Raw genomic sequence first — 19884 nt, forward strand, 5'->3', positions numbered from 1 at the left:
CTGTTATTTCTCCAGCCAATTTTCTCTTTCAAAATCTCATATTTTATCCCAGTCCTAGCCCAAGCTTGTCGTCTATTGTTAAAGTCTACAGAGGATGCCCCTTCAACGCTTCTCCTTCACACCTTCCATGCAATCAGTCCTTTTTGATATCGTTTGCTGCCTTATCTCTGCTCCCACTGCTAAATTGCCGCTTTTTTCACCTTCTCGGAGGCTCACTCAGCTGCTGCTGTAATACATTTACTCAAGTTTGCTGAGAGTCTTTCCAATTTCAATCTCTTTTTTGTCCCTCCTCACTGATATATCAAGCTGTTTTACCTTTTTTTTTTCCTGCTCCATTTGAGAGGTCATCACATCTCTAGATCTGCCCTAAATTTCTTTCGCATCCGATCAGAGAGTTTCCTCATTTTTTCAGGAGATCGCACCTCTCACCGCAAATTCTGAGGTATCCCCTATGTACAGTTGCTCCCTCCGAGAGCCAATTTTGCTCTACATGCCTTGAAAAACACAAAAATTCAGCCAAACTAGACCAAGCCCCATCTATTTGCTCCGCACCAGCGTGATGTCACCACCTGAAATCCATAAGGTGTTTCTTATGTGGCACCAGTGGCACACGATTTTGCCCTTATGTTATAGAAGCATATATGTCTTAATGATTATAACTATTGATAGAGTTCAAATTAATTTTTGTAGGTTGCTTTGTTACAATATACATACACAATTGTGCCAGTTGGAATTATCATTCTGCAAGTGGAACTTCACTTGCCCAGTGATTTTTTTCCCAGTCCCCATACAGTTCCTGGCTGTGGAGAATGGGGAGATTCCTAGGATTGGATGAAATGTGGGGATGGTAAAACTGCTGTCAAGGTTCCGACTGATGTAGATGATCCAGTCTCCCAATACAAAGCTTTATTGAGTACATCATTACTGCACAGCATGAAAGCAAAACCAGTTCTGGGGAATTCCCAGGCAATTCAGTATAATTAAAGTATTGAATCCTCCCTCCCCTCATTAGTGTAGGTCACATTATCCAATGAGGTGTCCAGGTGTTGTTGTGGAAAGATCTGGTGAACACGATTGAAATGTCTTTGGTTCTCATGAGACTGTTTCTTCTTATCATCTGGAATGCACATTCCAATCTCTTCCTCCCTTCTCCCTGGTCAGCTGGCAAGCTGCGAGGCAATGAAAATGAAAGCAGTTTGAATACACTTCGAAGCTTGATAACTGCATGTTCAGAGCAATTGGTGGAACTTAATTGGCTTCTGCCCTGTTTCCTAGTGAAAATGAAACTTGTAACCAACATGTCTTTTAGTATTTCAGATTTCAATAAAACACTTCAACGGCTAAGTCGGGTAAGTAATTTGTAACATAATGCTATAATTATATGTACCTATCTTTTTTATTACAGGTACTCAACTTACAATCACAATTGACCCCAAAATTTCTGTTGCCAAGTGAGTCAGTTGTTAAATGAACTTTGCCCCATGTTATGACCTTTTTTGCCACAGTTAAGTGAATCACTGTAGTTGTTAAGTGAGTAACATGGTTGTTAAGTGAATCTGGCTTCCCCGTTGACTTTGCTTGTCAGGTCTCAAAAGATGATCACATGATCCTGGGTCACTGCAACCATCATAAATAGGAGTAAGTTGCGAAGTATTTGATCATGTGACCACAGGGATGCTGCAATGGTCATGTGAAAAACACTCATGAGTCACTTTTTTCAGTGATGTTGTACCTTTGAATGGTCACTAAATGAACTGTTGTAAGTTGATACCTGTACAGAATGCCTATCTAAGTGGGGTCAAAAAATTTGTTTTCATTGTATTTTGTTCTTTTATAGTCATCTCTCATGCAGTGCAATGAAATAAACCAGAGGTTTGTATTATTATATTTCTCAAATATTATTGCATTATTTGTATTAAGAATACTGGAACTTTTAATCTGAAGCAGTATACTAATAATTTCTATGCTTTAAAAAATCCTAAGTTTTTTTTTTGTCTTTGCAGTATAGTCAATTGTATTTTTATAATAGAACTGGAGAAAGAAATGAATATAAGCAACATAGTATCAGAATTAGAAGAAAAAGCAGAACTGAATCTAATCGGTAAGAAAATTATGAATAGAATTTTGCTGTAGAGCTACTTGGTAACAATGTGCTAGTTTTATCTGTCCCAATCTTTGAAACTAAGATGATGAAAAAAACTGCCAGAAGTCTCCCAAGTCAGGATTTTTATTTCAAGATTGCATATTCTATGACATAATTTTTGAATTCTTTTAGTTACGAATATCATTTTAAAATATAAAAGCCATTATTTCCTTGTATGTCAAATTATACATGGTGGTACTGTTTAGTAGTTCTGTGTGAATAGCTCAGCAAAGCACAGCACCTGTGGGCAAAGTTACCCAGCTGTTTGAAGGAGTTTTAGAGCAGTTTTGCACTCCCCTGGAAACAGAAATCATCCCATTGTCCATTTGAATGTTATATTCTGAAGACTCCAGCAGGTTAAGTACAGATGACAGCAGGATAAAGGTCTTGGTGCGAACTGCAGTACACATAAGATATAAGAGCCCTGAGTGAAATGGAAGACAGCCCACTGACTGCTGAGGCGTTCCTCTTGGAAACTTGTCCATTAATCATGTGGATTGGATCACTACATGATGGCAACATCATTTGATTCATCTATGAAGACTAACTTTATTATGAGTACTGATGTAACAGTGGACACAGTAAATAACAGTGATGTTAATTGTGTACTGCAGACATCACAAGCTAATGTACAGTGAAGGCTAATCTTATCAGTAGTTATTAGATATTACAGCTAACTAGTTAAACAAGGAATTTCACTGTGAAGTTCTATGAAATGATTGCATAATGATTCTATGTAAGACTAATACTTTATAGGAGAAACAGAAGTTAGTCCATCAAAGGATTTAATAGCCTTTACAACAATATACATACATACATACATACATACATACATACATACATACATACATACATATATAAAAGCAAAAACCACTCATGCCATAATCATGAAATCTCCAGAACTGTAAAGCTTACAAACTTGAAATTTGCCAAGTATGTTCCTCTTGGCTTCTAGATGCTCACTAAGAAAGGATTTTTCGAAATGACCATCAGAGCATTAGTATTTCCTATATTATGATTAACACGCTCTAACCCTCCCCTCCTGAAAAGAAATCTCTTCCAAATGCAAAACACAAGCAGAGGAGTTTCACTTGCAGTTTTACTTTCATAGCAGCAACCAGGGATAGATAAGGGATGCTTCTGTGGGGCAAGGCTGAGGGAGAAGTAATAGGATAGGAGACATTTCTGTGGGGCAAGGTTGAGGGAGAGAAGGGGGATAGGATAGGATAGGGTTCTGTGAGAAAGGCTGAAGGAGAGAAGGGGAGAGGAGAGGCCGATCATAACTACCCATTAATTTTCAAGCTGTAAGTGTTGATTTAGCAAGCCCGATCACATAGTTCTGTAGCAAAGCATGGGTATCCAGCTAGTATTAATATATAAGTGCATATAATTCTTCTTGTTTACAGAATTATGCTGCTGTTCCATGCAGCTTTTTTCTTGTCCAAATGCCCAAGAATTGCACCATTTTCAGTGGTAAGTGTAGCCTGCTTAATTTAGAAAGTTTAAAGTTTGCTTATCATGCTTCTTATTTGGTGCACCATAATTCTCAGCACTGAGAAGGAGGAAAAATAGAAAACAGAATATACCATAAAGCCTTACAAACTGATGATGGGATAAAGGTGAGATAATTTCTTATCCAATAGATAGTCCAGTGAACTGCTTTTCTAAGATAAAATTAAGCATTTAAAAGTTGATTGCATATTAAACATAATTTTAAAAATGCCTATGAGAAGAGTTAGTATGATGACAGAATATTTTGCAAGTTTTAATACCAATAGAATACATGTAGCTGATGGTTGAACGGTGGAGAGCTTGGTGCTTTTTGACAACTTAGCCCCCCTTCCCAGTTGGCAGAACATCGTGCCAGGCCGACGAGGGGTTTCTTGCCCCCGGGAGGAGTTTCGGCCGGTTGGTACGCAACGGGAACACGGATGCCGGCCCTGCTAGCCTGATTGGGGTGGTGGCCGGCGTTTTTCGCCGTTTTTCGGTGGTGGCGGCGGCGGCAGCACCCAAGGAGGGGGCCTCTGCCCCCGGGAAAGAGCGCGGTTAGTTGGGGCGAGGTCAAGGTATCGACGCCAGCCCCACGGACTTGACCGGGGTGGGGGTCGCCATCTTGGCCATATTCTGGCGGCGGAGGTAGGAGGGGGGGCTTTTTGACATCATAAGAACATCGTGAGAACATCGTGACAAGCCGGTGGGGGGTTTTGTCCCCAGGAGGAGCTTTTGGCCGGTTGGGACAAGATGGGACTGCGGATGCCGGCTCCGCTAGCCTGATTGGGGCAGCGGGCGGTGCTTTGGCCATTCTTTTGACGGTGGCAGTGGCAGTACCCGAAGAGAGGGCTTTTGCCGCCTGGAAAGAGCTCGGTTAGTTGGGGCAAGGCCAGAGCATAGACACCGGCCTCACGGACTTGACTGGGGTGGCGGTCGCCATGTCGGCCATATTCCGCCGGTGGCGGTGGCGACGGTATTTAATGGCGGTGGTGGTGGAGGGGGCATGGACGTCTTCCCCCCTGTGGAGTCTTCGGAGCCGGCTGGCGCATGGGGGGCGGTGGCCGGCACCCCCCCCAGTCGCTTTTTGTGATGGAGATGGTGCAACGACGGCGGCAATGACAACGTTGTCTTCCCCCCCCCATGGCCCTTTATGCCCCTTTATGTTCCGTTTGGAATCCCCTGGAGATGTTGTGCAGTGCTGGTTGCCATGACGATGGTATCGACGGCGGCTGCGGCAGTGGCGGCGGATGATGTCCATCGGCGGCAACGGTAGCTGCCTCTCCCTCCTTAAATTTCTGCCTGGAGTCCAAGTGGTTGAACTGGATGTTACCTTGTGTCATCATTTTCATCATGTATTGTTATTCTTCACCTTTGGACCACCAAATTCTCGTTTTCCCAGTGGAGATCTACCACATATTATTACATCATTGGTTTACCATCTTGACTGGCTTAGGACAGGACTTTCGCCATCTCCATATATTCCCGAGATGTACTTGCCAATGCAACTTCATGCCCTGCGAGACTCCCCCCTCTCGCGGACATGGCCCTCCACTCTATCAAGGGCCTATCTTGATGACGGATTTTGGAATCCTGAGAGGTGGCATGCAGCTAAGAAGAGGCTTAGGGGCTTTTTAAATTCGCGTTTTAGTAAATTTTTAAATAAATTAACTATGGGGAGGGGTGGGATGGCGAAGATAGGTTTAGGGGGACACCTATCAGGGCCACTGCTAAATCCTGTGAAGGCTCGCGGAATAGACATTGTTGGTTCGGAGGTGGAAGAGGAGGCTAGAGCTCAATGCCAGGAAGGCGGTTCCATCTGCATGGTAAGTGGGAGGGGCAGGTATGGCGGACGTGGGGGCCCATATCAGGTTCGGGGAGTGCGCACTTGCTATCTACGAGCGATGGCGGACTCCAGTCCCCCGGTCATTTCCCGTTCCCCGAGTGGCTTAAATCACCAGAGGCTAGGCCTTCGTCTGATGTTATGCAATGCCAGGTCCGTTGTAAATAAAGCCCCCCTCATCTCTGATCTTATACGGGAGGGGGGCGCGGACCTGATAGGCATTTGGGAGACCTGGTTGGGCACGGAAGGGGAGGTTCCCCTGGTAGAAATGTGCCCACCGGGTTTCCGTGCATTCCATCAGGCGAGGGCCCAGGGTAGGGTGGGGGGGGGGCGGTTATTATTAACTAGAGTCTAGAGCCAAGGGAGATCACTGTGCCACAGATAGCCGGATGTGAGTCCCTCCTTGTGAAATGAGGCCAGGGGATGCAGGTGGGTTTACTGATCACGTACCTGGCTCCTTGCTGCGTGACAGAAACCCTGCCCGAGCTGTTCGATGTGATTGCCAGGACGGTGGTGGAGACCCCCAGGCTTATGGTCATGGGGGATTTCAATCTGCCGTTGGCGGGGATGGCATCCGTGTCGGCTCGGGAGTTCATGGCTTCCATGACGGCCTTGGACCTGACCCAGTTGGTGAATGGTCCCTCTCACATTGGGGAAAACACTCTGGACTTGATTTTTGTCTCTGGACAGTGGTTGAATGATCTGGAGTTAGGGGAGTTAGTTATTAGACCCCTGTCATGGTCAGATCATTTGCTCCTTCAGCTGGACTTTCAAACCGCTGACCCCTACCGCAGGGAGACGGAACTGACTCATTGGTTCCATCCCAGGTGCCTGATGGACCCAGAGAGGTTCCAAATGGAGCTTGGGCCATTACCTGAGGATTTAGCCCATGGCTCGGCTGGAGCTCTGGTCGCCGCCTGGGATCGGGCGGCTACTGGTGCTCTAGACCGCGTCGTGCCTTTGCGGCCTCTGACCCGGTGCCAATCTCGATTAGCCCCTTGGTATTCCGAGGGGCTGAGAGAGATGAAGCGCCGAAGAAGATGCCTAGAGAGTATCTGGAGGGCCAGCCGCTCCGAATCTGACCGGACACTAGTTAGGTCTCAAATTTGGACCTATCTAGTGGCGATGAGGGTGGCAAAACAGGAATATTTTTCCACTCTCATCGCATCAGCAGATAACCACCCAGCCGCCCTGTTTAGGGTGACCTGCTTGCTCCTTCACCAGGGAGCGGTGGAGGATCCCTTGCAGGGACGTGCTGAGGAGTTTGGACAGTATCTATTTGATAAAATCGCTCAGATTCGGGAAGGTTTGGACACAGATTGGGTAGATCCGGGCAGGGTGGGAGAGGCAGGTCTTGAGATTACTATCTGGGATGAGTTTGATTCAATGGCTCCTGAGGACATGGACAGGATACTGGGGGGACTGAATGCGACCACGTGTTTACTGGACCCGTGTCCCTCTTGGCTGGTACTGGCCACCCGGGAGGTTACATGAGGCTGGCTCCAGGGAATTGTTAATGCTTCTTTGATGGAGGGTGTTTTCCCTACCACCTTGAAAGAGGTGGTGGGCCCCTCCTAAAGAAGCCTTCCCTGGATCCAGCTGTTTTAGCAAATTACCATCTTGTCTCCAACCTTCGTTTTGTGGCGAAGGTTGTTGAGAGTGTGGTTGCACGACAGTTACCCCAGTACCTGGATGAAACTGTCTATCTAGATCCGTTTCAGTCCGGTTTCCGGCCTGGGTACAGCACGGAAACGGCCTTGGTCGCGTTGGTTGATGATCTCTGGAGGGCTCGGGACAGAGGCTGTTCCTCTGTCCTGGTCCTACTAGATCTCTCAGTGGCTTTTGATACCATCGACCATGGTATCCTGCTGCACTGGCTCGGGGGACTTGGAGTGGGGGGCACCGTTCATCGTTGGTTCTCCTCCTATCTCTCCAACCGGTCGCAGACGGTGTTGACAGGAGGGCAGAGATCGGCCCCGAGGCACCTCTTATGTGGGGTGCCGCAAGGGTCGGTTCTCTCGCCTCTTCTGTTCAACATCTATATGAAGCCGCTGGGTGAGATCATCCGTGGTTTTGGGGTGAGTTGTCATCTATACGCTGATGACACACAGCTGTATATCTCCAAACCACCCCAACGAGGCTGTTGAAGTGATGTCCCAGTGTCTGGAGGCCGTACGGGTCTGGTTGGGGAAAAACAGACTCAGGCTCAATCCCACCAAGACCGAGTGGCTGTGGGTGCCGGCAGCCCGGTACAGTCAGCTCACTCCATCACTGACTGTTGGGGGCGAGTCGTTGGCCCCCATGGAGAGGGCTCGCAATCTGGGCATCCTCCTGGATGTATAGCTGTCTTTAGAAGAACATATGACGGCTGTCGCCAGGGGGGCTTTTTATCAGGTTCGCCTGATACGCCAGTTGCGCCCCTTTCTGGACCGGGCTTCCTTGTGCACGGTCACTCATGCCCTTGTTACATCCTGCCTGGACTACTGCAGTGCTCTCTACATGGGGCTCCCCTTGAAGAATACCCGGAGGCTCCAACTGGTCCAGAATGCGGCTGCGCGGGTGATAGAGGGAGTACCTCATGGCTCCCATGTGACACCTCTCCTGCGCAGTCTGCACTGGCTCCCGGTGGTCTTCTGGGTCCAATTCAAGGTGCTTGTTATCACCTTTAAAGCGCTCCATGGCTTAGGACTGGGGTATCTACGGGACCGCCTACTGCCACCAGTAGCCTCCCATCGACCAGTGCGCTCTCACAGAGAGGGCCTCCTTCGGATACCGTCAGCCAAACAATGTCGGCTGGCGACCTCCAGGGGGAGGGCCTTCTCTGTGGGGGCTCCTGCCCTCTGGAATGAGTTGCCTCCGGGGCTTCGTCAACTCCCCAACCTCCGGACCTTCCGCCACGAGCTGAAGACGTTGTTTCGACATGCAGGACTAGCTTAAACGTAGTTTTAAATTGGGGTTTTATACTGGGGTTTTTAAATGGGTTTTTTAATCGTATTTAAAATTTTTAGGCCATATATTGAATTAGTTTTTTATACTGTTTTTAATCTGTATTATATGTATTGTGGTTTTTACTGGCTGTGAACCGCCCTGAGTCCTTCGGGAGAAGGGCGGTATACAAATGTAATAAATAAATAAATAAATAAATTATGTGAGCTTTGCTATTTGCATACAGACATTTCATTACAGAACTAGGTAACATTTTCAGGGTTAGAAAGGAGTGGGGTTTGCTCTTTGTTTATATAAAGCAGCTTGCTCTGTCATTGTTAGTGGGAGTGTTGTTTTCTCCTTGGTAGTTCTTTGATTAGGCTCTTGGCTACTGCTTACTTGATTGTCTGAATTGGTAGTTCTTTGATTAGGGTATTGTTTATTGTCTGATTGTTAATCCCTGCTTATCTGGGTATTGATTGCGCAGCGAGGAAATGTTGTAGTCTTGTTGTTTCCTGTGTATGCCACTCAAAAGTGACGATAGAAAAGCTAAAACATTTAGTATATATTTTTACTGAACAAACCCCTTGACATAAGAATTGATGATTAAATATAGTAAAGAATGCTATTGAAGGCATGCAGAAATAGGTTTTTAGATTATTTAAATGATAAAAATATTATTAATTTTAGAAGGCTATCCAACTCCATAATACTGTGTGGTATTCATAAAAAATAGTTAAAATAATAAAAGCATAAAATACAAATATAATAATCAAATTCATTATTCTTTGAAGAGATGGGGCAGATAAAGATTTGTCTTTGTCTTTATCCCTTTAAATGTATAAGCTGCAACTAAATCAATGCTGATTTTGTTTTTCTTATAGTGATATTCATGAACCAGTTGCCTGTAGTGGTCATAGTACTCCTGACTCTCCAGTTTCGCCTGTAGGTCATTCCTCTTTTACAATGCATCATGAAGACTTTTCCTCTGAATTGTCCTTTGAATCAACAACTGTTTTGCCACCTCCTTTCACTGAGTCTGCAACAATAAATATTTCTACTATAAATGCTACTCATAATTCTTTCATTGAGCTTTCTTCTGGATTTCCTACAAAGTCAGCCAATACATTTGTTTCTTCAACCTTGGTTGAAACAATTAATTCAGTTTTTACAAACCATTCTATCCAGCCTATTAGTACTTTTCCAGAAGTATATCCCACAACATCTACAATATCTAATGCTCAGCATACAACATCAATTTCTTCAGCCATCATGTCCACATCTTCTTCCATGATCTACACTAATGATATTAGAGGACCAAGTAAAAAAAACACAGGTAACATTGATTTAAATGAATCTTCTATTGGGACCCTGATATATGCATGTATTTTGATGAATATGTAATAGTACTAGGGTTCTGCATGCTTCAGAACTGAAAGTGCTTTTGATTTCACACAACCACAGTTCTCTGCTATTTAGAAAAACAGACCAAGTTTTTTTCAAGCTTCCTGAAAAACTTTAGATAGTGCCACCTTTTTATTAAGGCTCATGTCAAGTTATTTTAATGAATGCTAGAGATGCTCTGCTTGTGTAAAGTCAGAAACACTTCTTCCAAGTTATTTTCAAAGAATGAACCACTCTTACTGAAATGCAGACTACTGTGTTGCCCCGAAATTAAGACCTCTCCAGATAATAAGCCCAATCGGGCTTTTGAGCGCATGGGCTAAAATAAGACCTCCCCTGAAAATAAAACCTAGTGAATGGGTAGGCATGACCAGCACATGAGGCAGCCCTTCCCTTCCCTGGTCACCTCATGGCCACTCGCCTTCTTAATAGCAGCCCACGGATCAGCTGAGCCAGTGAGGCCTAGGAGCTGCCTCTCATTTTGTGTCTCTAGGTGCCTGGGGGTGTTTCCTGCTAACACTTCCAGACGCTGCGATTAAGGAGCCGCTGGGCCCCTTAATCATGGCTTGCGGATCAGCTGAGCCAGTGAGGGGGCCTGGGAGCTGCCTCTCATTCTGTCTCTCTGGGCGTCTGGAGGTGTTGCCAGCCCCAGCCCTGCCCACAGTTCATTGGGATTGCCTGCTCCTCTCTCCCCCTTCTGCATCTACTGCTGCTGGCCTTGCAAGGGCACTTGATCAGATTGCTGCCTTTGCCTGCTGCTAGTGCTATCCTGGCATTTTTTGGAAGGGAGAAGGCTCAGCTGCTGTTGCTCATGCTTTCTTTGTGTGTGTGCATGCGTGAGTGTGAGAGAGAGATCCGATCCAACCTCAGAGAGTTACTGTTATGGCCCAGGTTCCTGGACTCGGACTCCTGGAGGAGGATGATTCAGAGAGTGAGGAGGAGGAGCTGGCAAGGCCTGATTTCCCCCGGGCCTTCTTCTGATTTGGCAACGCCCCAAGAATAATCTTGGCTTGATGTGAGACTGCGCAGACGTGACCGGCGCACACAGCAGAGGAGGCGTTGGGACAGGGTCAGATAATGATGAGCCATGGAGTGACACCCACAGGGGCTATAAAGCAGGAGGCGGAGCTTCCTGGCTTTTTGTCTTGGACAAAGCAATGAATTTGCGCAGGCAAACTGTGTCATGGAAAGAAAAATCTGTTCGTGAGTGAATCATGCTTTATCTATAATTTTCTGGTTATCTCCAGGGATTTTGGCAGGCATGTGGGGAGACGTGTCCAGAATATCTCTGTGCCAGAAGGAATCCAGCCAAGTGTAAATAAACTGGGAAAAGGCCTTTGACTGACTTTTTGTTGGGAGTGGTGGGAGGGGGAAATAGAACATTTTGTCCAGACCCCAACTAAAACATCTTCCACCAAACATGGACCAGCAGTGGGTACAGCAGTAGTTACAGCAGCTACAAGCGGCTAATCAACAGCTATAGCAGCAAGTGGCTCACTTGGCAGGCCAACTTGCTGCCGGGAATGTGCCTGCAGCCCCCCCCCCATCCTCCCACTCCTCCTCCTCGTCGCAAGTGCCCGATAACCTTGCCGGATAAGTTTTTTGGGCAGCCTGAGATGTTCCCAACCTTGGGACAACGCCAGCTCTACATGGCTATGCGGCCGGAGGATTTCCCAGACGACCGGGCTAAGGTGGCCTTCGTGATTAACCTTCTTTCCGGCTCGACTGCCCGATGGGCCACACCCCTCTTGCTCCAGGATAGCCCCTTGCTGGAGGACCACCAGCGTTTTTGGCAACATCTGCACATCATGTACGAGGACCTCGTTCAAACTCTGACGGCAAACAGGCGCCTTAAGGAACTCCATCATGGGAAGTGCTCCCTGCAGGAGTACATCGCCGAATTTCGTCTTTTGTGCCAGGACTCTGACTGGAATGACGCAGCGCTGGTGGACACGTACCAGGAGGGCCTCTCAGAGGATCTGCAGGACGAGCTGGCCCTGGTGGAGGCGCCGCGGACCCTCGACGACTTGGTGCCCGTTTGTCTCCACCTCGATGCCTGTCTGCAACGGTGACCGTCCTGTTGTGCCCCACAGGATCCGCCGTCGATGTCTGCACCCCCGCTTCCTGTGCCACCAGCGCCCCGGGTCACCCCGCATTTTGTAACTGCTGCGGAGGAGCCCATGGAGTTGGGAGTGGCCAGACCTCACCTGACGGCCCAGGAGCGGAACCGGAGGCGACAAGAGGGATTGTGCCTGTACTGCGGGGAGCCCGGCCACTTCGCCGCTTCTTGCCCCAGAAAGTGAAGTGGGGCACGCACGCCGGTCCCCGAATCACAGCGTGACCAATTGGGAAATGGAGCAGGCCCGACCTCAAGGAAACCCTAGGTCGGGCACGTCCCAAGCCCCCACTGGACGTTGTGGAAGTAGACTCTGGGCCCCCTCGGCATCTGATTTTGGGTGTGGTTGGAGAACCGGTCGGACAGGCTCCAGGCGCATGCACTGGTGGACTCAGGGGCCACAACAAACTTTATGTACCAGGCCTTTGTGACCCAGTTTGCGGTCCCCATGGTTCCGGTGGACCCTCCGATGCGGGTAGAGACAATTGATGGACGAGAACTGATGGCTGGCCCCATTAAATTTGCCACCCAGCCTTTGCGCCTGGCTATTGGGGACCACGAGGAGGCGATCCAGTTTTATGTCACGGCGGACCTTCATTTTCCCTAGGTCTTTGGGTTGGCCTGGCTTCGGACCCACAGTCCTCAGGTGGCCTGGTCGCGGAACGCTATCTCTTTCCCGAGTCTGCAGTGCGTCGACTACATCTGCCATACCTGTGCCAGCCAGAACGTCCCCATCCCTGCCATCTCCTTGCCTCCTGAGCTGGCAGACTTCACCGACGTGTTCAGCGAGAAGGAGACGGACCAATTACCCCCGCATCAGCCCTAAGATTGCCCCATGGACCTTCTGCCCAATGCACTGCTGCCTGTGGGATGCCTGTATTCCATGCCGGAACCCGAGTTGGCCGCCCTCAGGGACTTCCTGGACAAAAACCTGGCCCGAGGGTTCATCCGACCTGCGAAGTCCCCTCTCTCGGCCCCGGTCCTCTTCGTGAAGACGGGGGACTTGCGCCTGTGCTGCGATTACTGCCGGCTAAACGCCATTATGGTGCAGAATCGCTACCCCCTGCCGCTCATCCCGGAGCTGCTGGAGAGGTTGCTGGAGGCCACGATCTTCACCAAGCTCGATCTCCGGGAGGGCCTACAACCTGGTACGGATGCGAGAGGAGACAAAGGGAGGATGGCATTCGGCACCCGATACGGACACTACGAATACACCGTCATGCCATTTGGGTTGACCAACGCCCCCGCCGTCTTCCAACACTTCATGAACGATGTGTTCCAAGACATGTTGAATCGGTTCGTGGTGATCTATCTGTACGACATCCTGATTTAATCACGGTCAAGGGAAAGCCACCTTCGGCACGTCCGTCGGGTTCTGCAATGCTTGCGGGAGCAACAACTCAATGCGAAGCTGGAGAAATGCATCTTCTTCCGGATTTCCATAGAGTTCCTCGGGCATATCATCTCACCTGAGGGTATAGCCATGGACCCGCGCAAAGTAGAGGCTTTGTGTAGTTGGGAAGCCCCTCGTCAGGTGAAGGATATTCAGCGCCTGCTGGGTTTTGCCAACTACTACCGGACCTTCATCCCAGGCTTCGCCACACTGACAGCTTCACTTACCCAGCTCCTCAGGAAGAAAGTCCCATTCCGGTGGGGTCCCCCGCAGCAAGAAGCATTCACAGCCCTCAAGAAAGCCTTCATCACGGAACCCGTCCTGAGGCATCCCGACCTGCTCCGCCTTTCATGGTGGAGATGGAAGCGTCCAATGTGGCTCTTGGAGCGGTGCTGCTACAGGCTCTGGCGAATGGCGGCACTCTTTTTCCCTGCGCTTACTACTCCCGGAAACTCAATCCTTCCGAGCGCGACTACACCATCTGGGAAAAGGACTTGCTGGCTATCAAGGCCGCATTCGAGGCTTGGCGACACCATGTGGAGTGGGCCCGACATCAGGTGGAGGTCCGAACGGACCATCAGAATCTCGAGCACCTCACCACAGCTCGGAAGTTGAACCAGCAGCAGATTCGGTGGTCGTTGTTTTTTGCCCGGTTCAACTTCCGCGTGACCTACATTCCCAGCGGTCACAACCAGAGGGCAGATGCCTTATCCCGCAAGCCGGAGTACCTCTGCACCAAGGACCCCCTTCCTCCATGGACGGTGCTGCTGGCAGAAGCCTTGGTCGCAGCATGGGAACCAGTGGAATTGCGGGCCCGGGTGCGAGAGGTGCAGCGCCAGGATGCCTGGTCGCATCAAAGGAGAGCAGAGGTGGGCCCTGCGTCTCCTTGGACCTTGGAGGAGGACTTACTCAAGTTTTGGGGGCGATTATACGTGCCCACAGGACCACTTCGAGCCCTCGTCATGACCCAGTGCCACGACAACCCTGCAGCAGGACATTTTGGGTTCTTCAAGACCCTCCACCTGATGACACGGACCTTTTGGTGGCCCCGAGTGTGGCATGATGTACATGCATACGTGACATCCTGCATGCCATGCCGGAAAGCCAAGGCCGCCACGGGGGCCCCTCCCGGGCTCCTCCAGCCCTTGCCAACACCCAACAGACCCTGGGGGGCGATCTCCATGGACTTCCTGATGGACCTGCCACCGTCCTCTGGGTTCACCAAGGTGCTGGTGGTGGTGGACATGCTCACCAAGATGGCACACTTCATTCTGTCCACAGCCACCAAAATGGCCCATCTCTTCCTGCAGCACATCTTCCGCCTCCACGGTGTGCCGGACAGGGTGGTTTCGAACCACGGAGTTCAGTTCACAGCTTGCTTCTGGAAGAGCCTGATGGCCGCATTGAAGGTGCAGGTGTGTCTGTCGTCATCGCACCATCCGGAGACCGATGGGTACAGAGAAGGTCATCGGTATCCTTGAACAGTAGCTCCATTGCTTCGTCAACCAGCAGCAGGACAACTGGTCCGATTACCTGTCCCTGGCGGAGTTTGCCTTTAAGAACTCCCAACACACCTCTACCCAGATGACCCCGTTCTTTGCCAACGTGGGGTACCATCCGCGGCTCTTCCCTCTGGCACCACCAGACTCTCCTGTTCCCAAAACGCAGACCTTCCTGACAGAATTGCATGCAATCCAACAGTTGGTACGTCAGCAGCTGGATCGGGCGAAGGAGGACTACAAATGGTCCGCTGACCGCTCCCGACGGGCGACGCCCCCGCTGGTGGTCGGAGACCGGGTGTGGCTCTCCACCAAACACCTCCCGTCCGACCGCCTAGTAAAGAAGTTGGACCACCGATTCATCAACCCGTTTCCCGTCGAGGCGGTCATCAACCCGGTAGCCTACCGACTAACCCTGCCACGATCCATGCGGATCCACCCTGTCTTTCACCAGTCCCTTCTGGTCCCTGAGGCCACACCAAGTCCCCTTCGGTGCCCAACCGCGCCCCTCACCGTCGCCGAGGACGGGTCGGAGGAATACAAAGTCCACAGCGTATGAGACTCCCGCTGGCTTAAGGGTCGTTTCCAATATTTGATCGCATGGAAGGGATACGGGACTGATTTCTCCTGGGTAGATGCCTCCGACATTCATGCCCCTGACCTGGTGCAGGCCTTCCATGAGCAGAACCCAGCCCGACCGCATCCCGACCGTCAGCCCCGGGGGAAGGGTCCTGCGGTGAGGGATAGTGTTGTGACCCAGGTTCCCGGACTCGGACTCCTGGAGGAGGATGATTCAGAGAGTGAGGAGGAGGAGCTGGCAAGGCCTGCTTCCCCTGGGCCCTCTCCCTCCCTGGCACCAACCCAGGAGGAGGAGGAGGGGCTGGCAAGGCCTGATTCCCCCGGGCCTTGTTCTGATTTGGCAACACCCCAAGAACAATCTTGGCTTGATGTGAGACTGCACAGACGTAACCGGCACGTGCAGCAGAGGAGGCGTTGGGACAGGGTCAGAGAATGATGAGTCACGGAGTGACACCCACAGGGGCTATAAAGCAGGAGGCGGAGCTTCCTGGCTTTTTGTCTTGGACAAAGCAATGAATTTGCACGGGCAAACTGTGTCATGGATAGAAGAATCTGTTCATGAGTGAATCGTGCTTTATCTATAATTTTCTGGTTATCTCCAGGGATTTTGGCAGGCGTGTGGGGAGACGTGTCCAGAATATCTCTGTGCCAGAAGGAATCCAGCCAAGTGTAAATAAACTGGGGAAAGGCCTATGACTGACTTTTTGTTGGGAGTGGTGGGAGGGGGAAACAGAACAGTTACCTGCTGGCAGCAGTGTGCTCTCTCTGTCTCTCTCTCTTTCTCTCTCTCTCTCTCTCTCTCTCACACACACACACACAGAGAGAGAGACATACATACAAACACACACACATAGAGTTTTGATTAGATTGGTGCCTCTGCCTACTGCTGGTGCCATCCCGGCATGTTTTGGAAGGGTGAAGGTGCAGCTGCTGTTGTCCATGCTGGGGTTTACACAGTGGCAGCGAGTGACTGCAGGATTTTTAAAAAAAATCTTCCTTCCAAAACATGCCAGAACGGTGCTCTTTGGGCCTAAACCCTGGCGGGTACTAGCCAGTGGTGGGTTGCCCCTGGTTTGCTCCGGTTTTGTAGAGCCGGTAGTAAAAATCTGCTGGCATTCAGAGAACCGGTAGTAATGGCTGGCTGGCCATGCCCCCAAACCGGTTCCCCGATCATCAGAGGTTTGGTTTTTTTTACTTTTAAAAGAATCTTTCTTCAGCCAAAAAAAGGCTTTTAAAAGTTAAAAAAACCCTCTGATGATCATGCGGCTGAGTAGAAGGTTTTAAAAGGCTCCTCTGGCGATCCCAGCTGAGTTAAGAGCTTCTGGGCTGCTATTATGCAACTTCAGCTGGATTGTCAGAGGAGCCTTTTAAAAAAAAAATTTTCCTCTGGCCCACCCAATCCACCCTCCTCATTTACCTTATTACAGCTTCTTTCAAGCTGGCAAGGCCATGCTTTACATCAGTTGCATCAGCTAGCAATTGAATCTGTCTGCTTGGAATCCATCTGCTCAGTCAGCAAGTGCTTTGCTGGCTGAAGAACTCTGGGAATTGAAGTCCAGAAACCTGAAAGTTACTAAGGTTGGAGACCCCTAATCTAAAAAATATAAATAAAATAAAATATTTGTGCAGCTTTCTGAGATTTGGTGTGTTTCTGTAGTGTTTCACTCTATCTACACAAACACACAGAATCACACAAAGCTGTATGTGGCATTTTGTGTGTGTGTGTGTGAGTCAGTTGTGTTGCGTGTGTAAGTGTGAAAGTTGGTTTTTGAGCTTTTTGTGGCTGTGTGAAGTTCCTGCTTGTTGCAGGGGCCATTTTGGGTGAAGTGCAGCTGCTTTTACATTGTGTGTGAGTCTGTTGTGTTGTGTTGTGTGTGTGTGTGTCCCTTTGCAAGGACTTGGAGGCAGATCCTCTGAAGAAAAGAGGAGGCAGCAAAGCTCTCGCTGTCCCCCAGGAGAAATTGCCCTGTCTCTGCAGCATTGGTCATGTGACTGAGTGGGCATGGCCAACTTGATGTCACTCACAGCAAGGTGTCGCCCCACCTTGCCCTGAGTGACTTCAACTTGGCCACACCCACTGAGTCACATGACCACCAAGCCATGCCCACCAAATAAGCCATGCCCACAGAACCGATAGTGAAAAAAAATTGGAACCCACCCCTGGTGCTAGCTCTCATGCTGGCTGTGTGCTTGTGCAAGCTGCTGCTACAAGGCAGAAAACCATATGGTGTGTTGGGATTGCCTGCTCTCTGCACCGCTTCTGCCTGGCTGCACCTGCTGCTGTTGGTCTAGCAAGGGTTCTTCGCCCTCCTGGCCGTGCTGCTCTTGGCCATCCTACAGCTTTGGCGGGCAGGAGCTCCGTGGCAGGAGCCCTGTAGTGGGATGAAGGAGGGAGGGAGAGATCACCCCTTCTTCCATCCGTCTGCTCCTGCCTGGTGCGGGGCAATTTTTGGAGTGCAAAGGAGGAAGGGGTGATCTCCCTCCCTCCTTCATTTGTCTGTCCCGCTGCAGGGCTACCAAGGAGCTGCTGCCTGCCGAAATGGTAGCTCATCCAACCAAATTCTGCCTCCCTGCCCCATCCTACTCATCTAAACCAGATTCTCCCCCACACGTGCTCATCAGCCCCGCCAGCCTTGTACACACGCAAATCCATGGTTTTGGCATGAATTATCCCCAAGGAAAGAACGATCTCCAGGAAAAAGGGGTGGGCATTTTGTCTCTTATCCTGTTCTCAGTCTGTGCTGAGCTTCAGAACAGGGTGAGAGGCAGGAAAATCCCCCCTCCCCATTTTCAAGCCATTTGCAAAAACACCCCATTCTGAGCTTTCAATGTTGCAATCCTGGAATATGCTAAAGGCTTGGAATGGGGCGTTTTTGCAAACGGCTTGAAAATGGGGAGTGGGAATTTTCCTGCCTCTCACCCTGTTCTGAAGCTCAGTACAGACTGAGAACAGGATAAGAGGCAAAATTCCCTCCCGCCCTTTTCCTGGCGATCGTTCTTTACTTGGGATCACAGCGCAGAGACACATCCTCAAAATGCTCTATCCGAAGCCTTCAGCTTTGCAATCCTGGGATGTGCATCTGTGCAGACCTCCCAAGGAAAGGATGGTGTGTGTGTGTGTGTGTGTGTGTGTGTGTGTGTGTGTGAGAGAGAGAGAGAGAGAGAGAGAGAGAGAGAGAGAGAGAGTGAGTGCTGTCAGCCATGGATAACTCTCCGAGGTTGGATCAGCTCTCTTTCTCACTCTCGCAGACCCAGACACACACACACAGAGGTCTTCCCCCACCTCACCCCACCCCGGTCACCCCATCCCCCTCCTACCAGTACATGGGGGGGGGGAAATGAGATACTCCCAAAAATAAGGCCTTGTTATCGGGAAAACACGGTACTTCCACATAAATATCTAAAATCAAAACACTTACCATAATGATGACATTTACTTGATAAAATTGTTGATCTCTGTTGTCTGATGGAATTCCTAATTTTATTTCTATCAAAAGAAATGGGGCAGCATTGCCCAAGTGTGCCGTGATTAAGCTATGTGTTCACTTTAGACAAAGAAATAATTGCTGATTTCCGCAGGAAAAGTACTTCACTGAATATCCTCATTTCTTCTTGAAGAAGCTTCCAAATCAAAACGGATGTTATCTTTTCTCCTCTGTTTCTGTCCTCCATCCAGTGTTGATTTATGCCACAAAAGATACATGCGCATCAGATTCTACTGTGAATTAGAAGAAATAAATTCAAAGAACTGCATAAATCAACAAAACTTCTATAACGCTTAGAAGCTTTTTAATGGTATTTTGTCCATGCCATTTTATTCAAATAAGGAAACAAAAAAACCCCAAATATCGAGTACTTCCTTTTCCTGATTTTCAGTTTTGTTTAAAAGTGCTGTTTCTCTTCCCCTATATTTTGCAGAACAAATCTCTCATAATAATTCAAGCATTACAAATAGTATAGTTAACTTCAATGTCAACAGCATTGTTTCGGAGCTTGAAGGCTACTTAACTGCAGAAACAATAGCACCATCTCTTGGACAGTCGATGCTGGAAAGAGTTAGCTTTCTTCTAAGCATGCCCCAATCACAAATATATCCAATGTCTAAAAGGTATTTATTTATTTATTTATTTTGTCACAACATCATACAAAAAGATTATATAGTATATACACATATAAACATATATAGGAAGAAGAAAAGAAAAACAATAGGACAGGAACGGTAGGCACGTTTGTGCGCTTATGCACGCCCCTTATGGTCCTCTTAGGAATGGGGTGAGGTCAATAGTAGAAAGTTTTTGGTTAAAGCTTTTAGGATTATGGGAAGAGACCACAGAGTCAGGTAAAGTATTCCAAGCACTGATGATTCTGTTGCAGAAGTCATATTTTCTGCAATCTAGATTAAAGCGGTTTACATTAAGTTTAAATCTATTGGTTGCCCTTGTATTATTGCAATTAAAGCTGAAGTAGTCTTTGACAGGAAGGACATTACAATAG

General features: G+C 48.8%; 1 protein-coding gene across 1 annotated transcript in view; it reads left to right on the top strand.

Moving 5' to 3' along the window:
* The window catches only part of ADGRG2 (adhesion G protein-coupled receptor G2), a 331018-nt gene that overhangs the window by 260681 nt on the left and 50453 nt on the right, over window positions 1-19884 (top strand). Inside the window, exons 13-18 of the mRNA XM_058186859.1 lie at window positions 1310-1349; window positions 1838-1872; window positions 2004-2101; window positions 3550-3616; window positions 9284-9735; window positions 19309-19498. Coding sequence (XP_058042842.1) covers window positions 1310-1349; window positions 1838-1872; window positions 2004-2101; window positions 3550-3616; window positions 9284-9735; window positions 19309-19498 — 882 coding nt within the window. The remainder of the gene's footprint in view (window positions 1-1309; window positions 1350-1837; window positions 1873-2003; window positions 2102-3549; window positions 3617-9283; window positions 9736-19308; window positions 19499-19884) is intronic.

The sequence above is a fragment of the Ahaetulla prasina genome, chromosome 5 (assembly GCF_028640845.1).
Source record: "Ahaetulla prasina isolate Xishuangbanna chromosome 5, ASM2864084v1, whole genome shotgun sequence".
Taxonomy (NCBI): domain Eukaryota; kingdom Metazoa; phylum Chordata; class Lepidosauria; order Squamata; family Colubridae; genus Ahaetulla; species Ahaetulla prasina.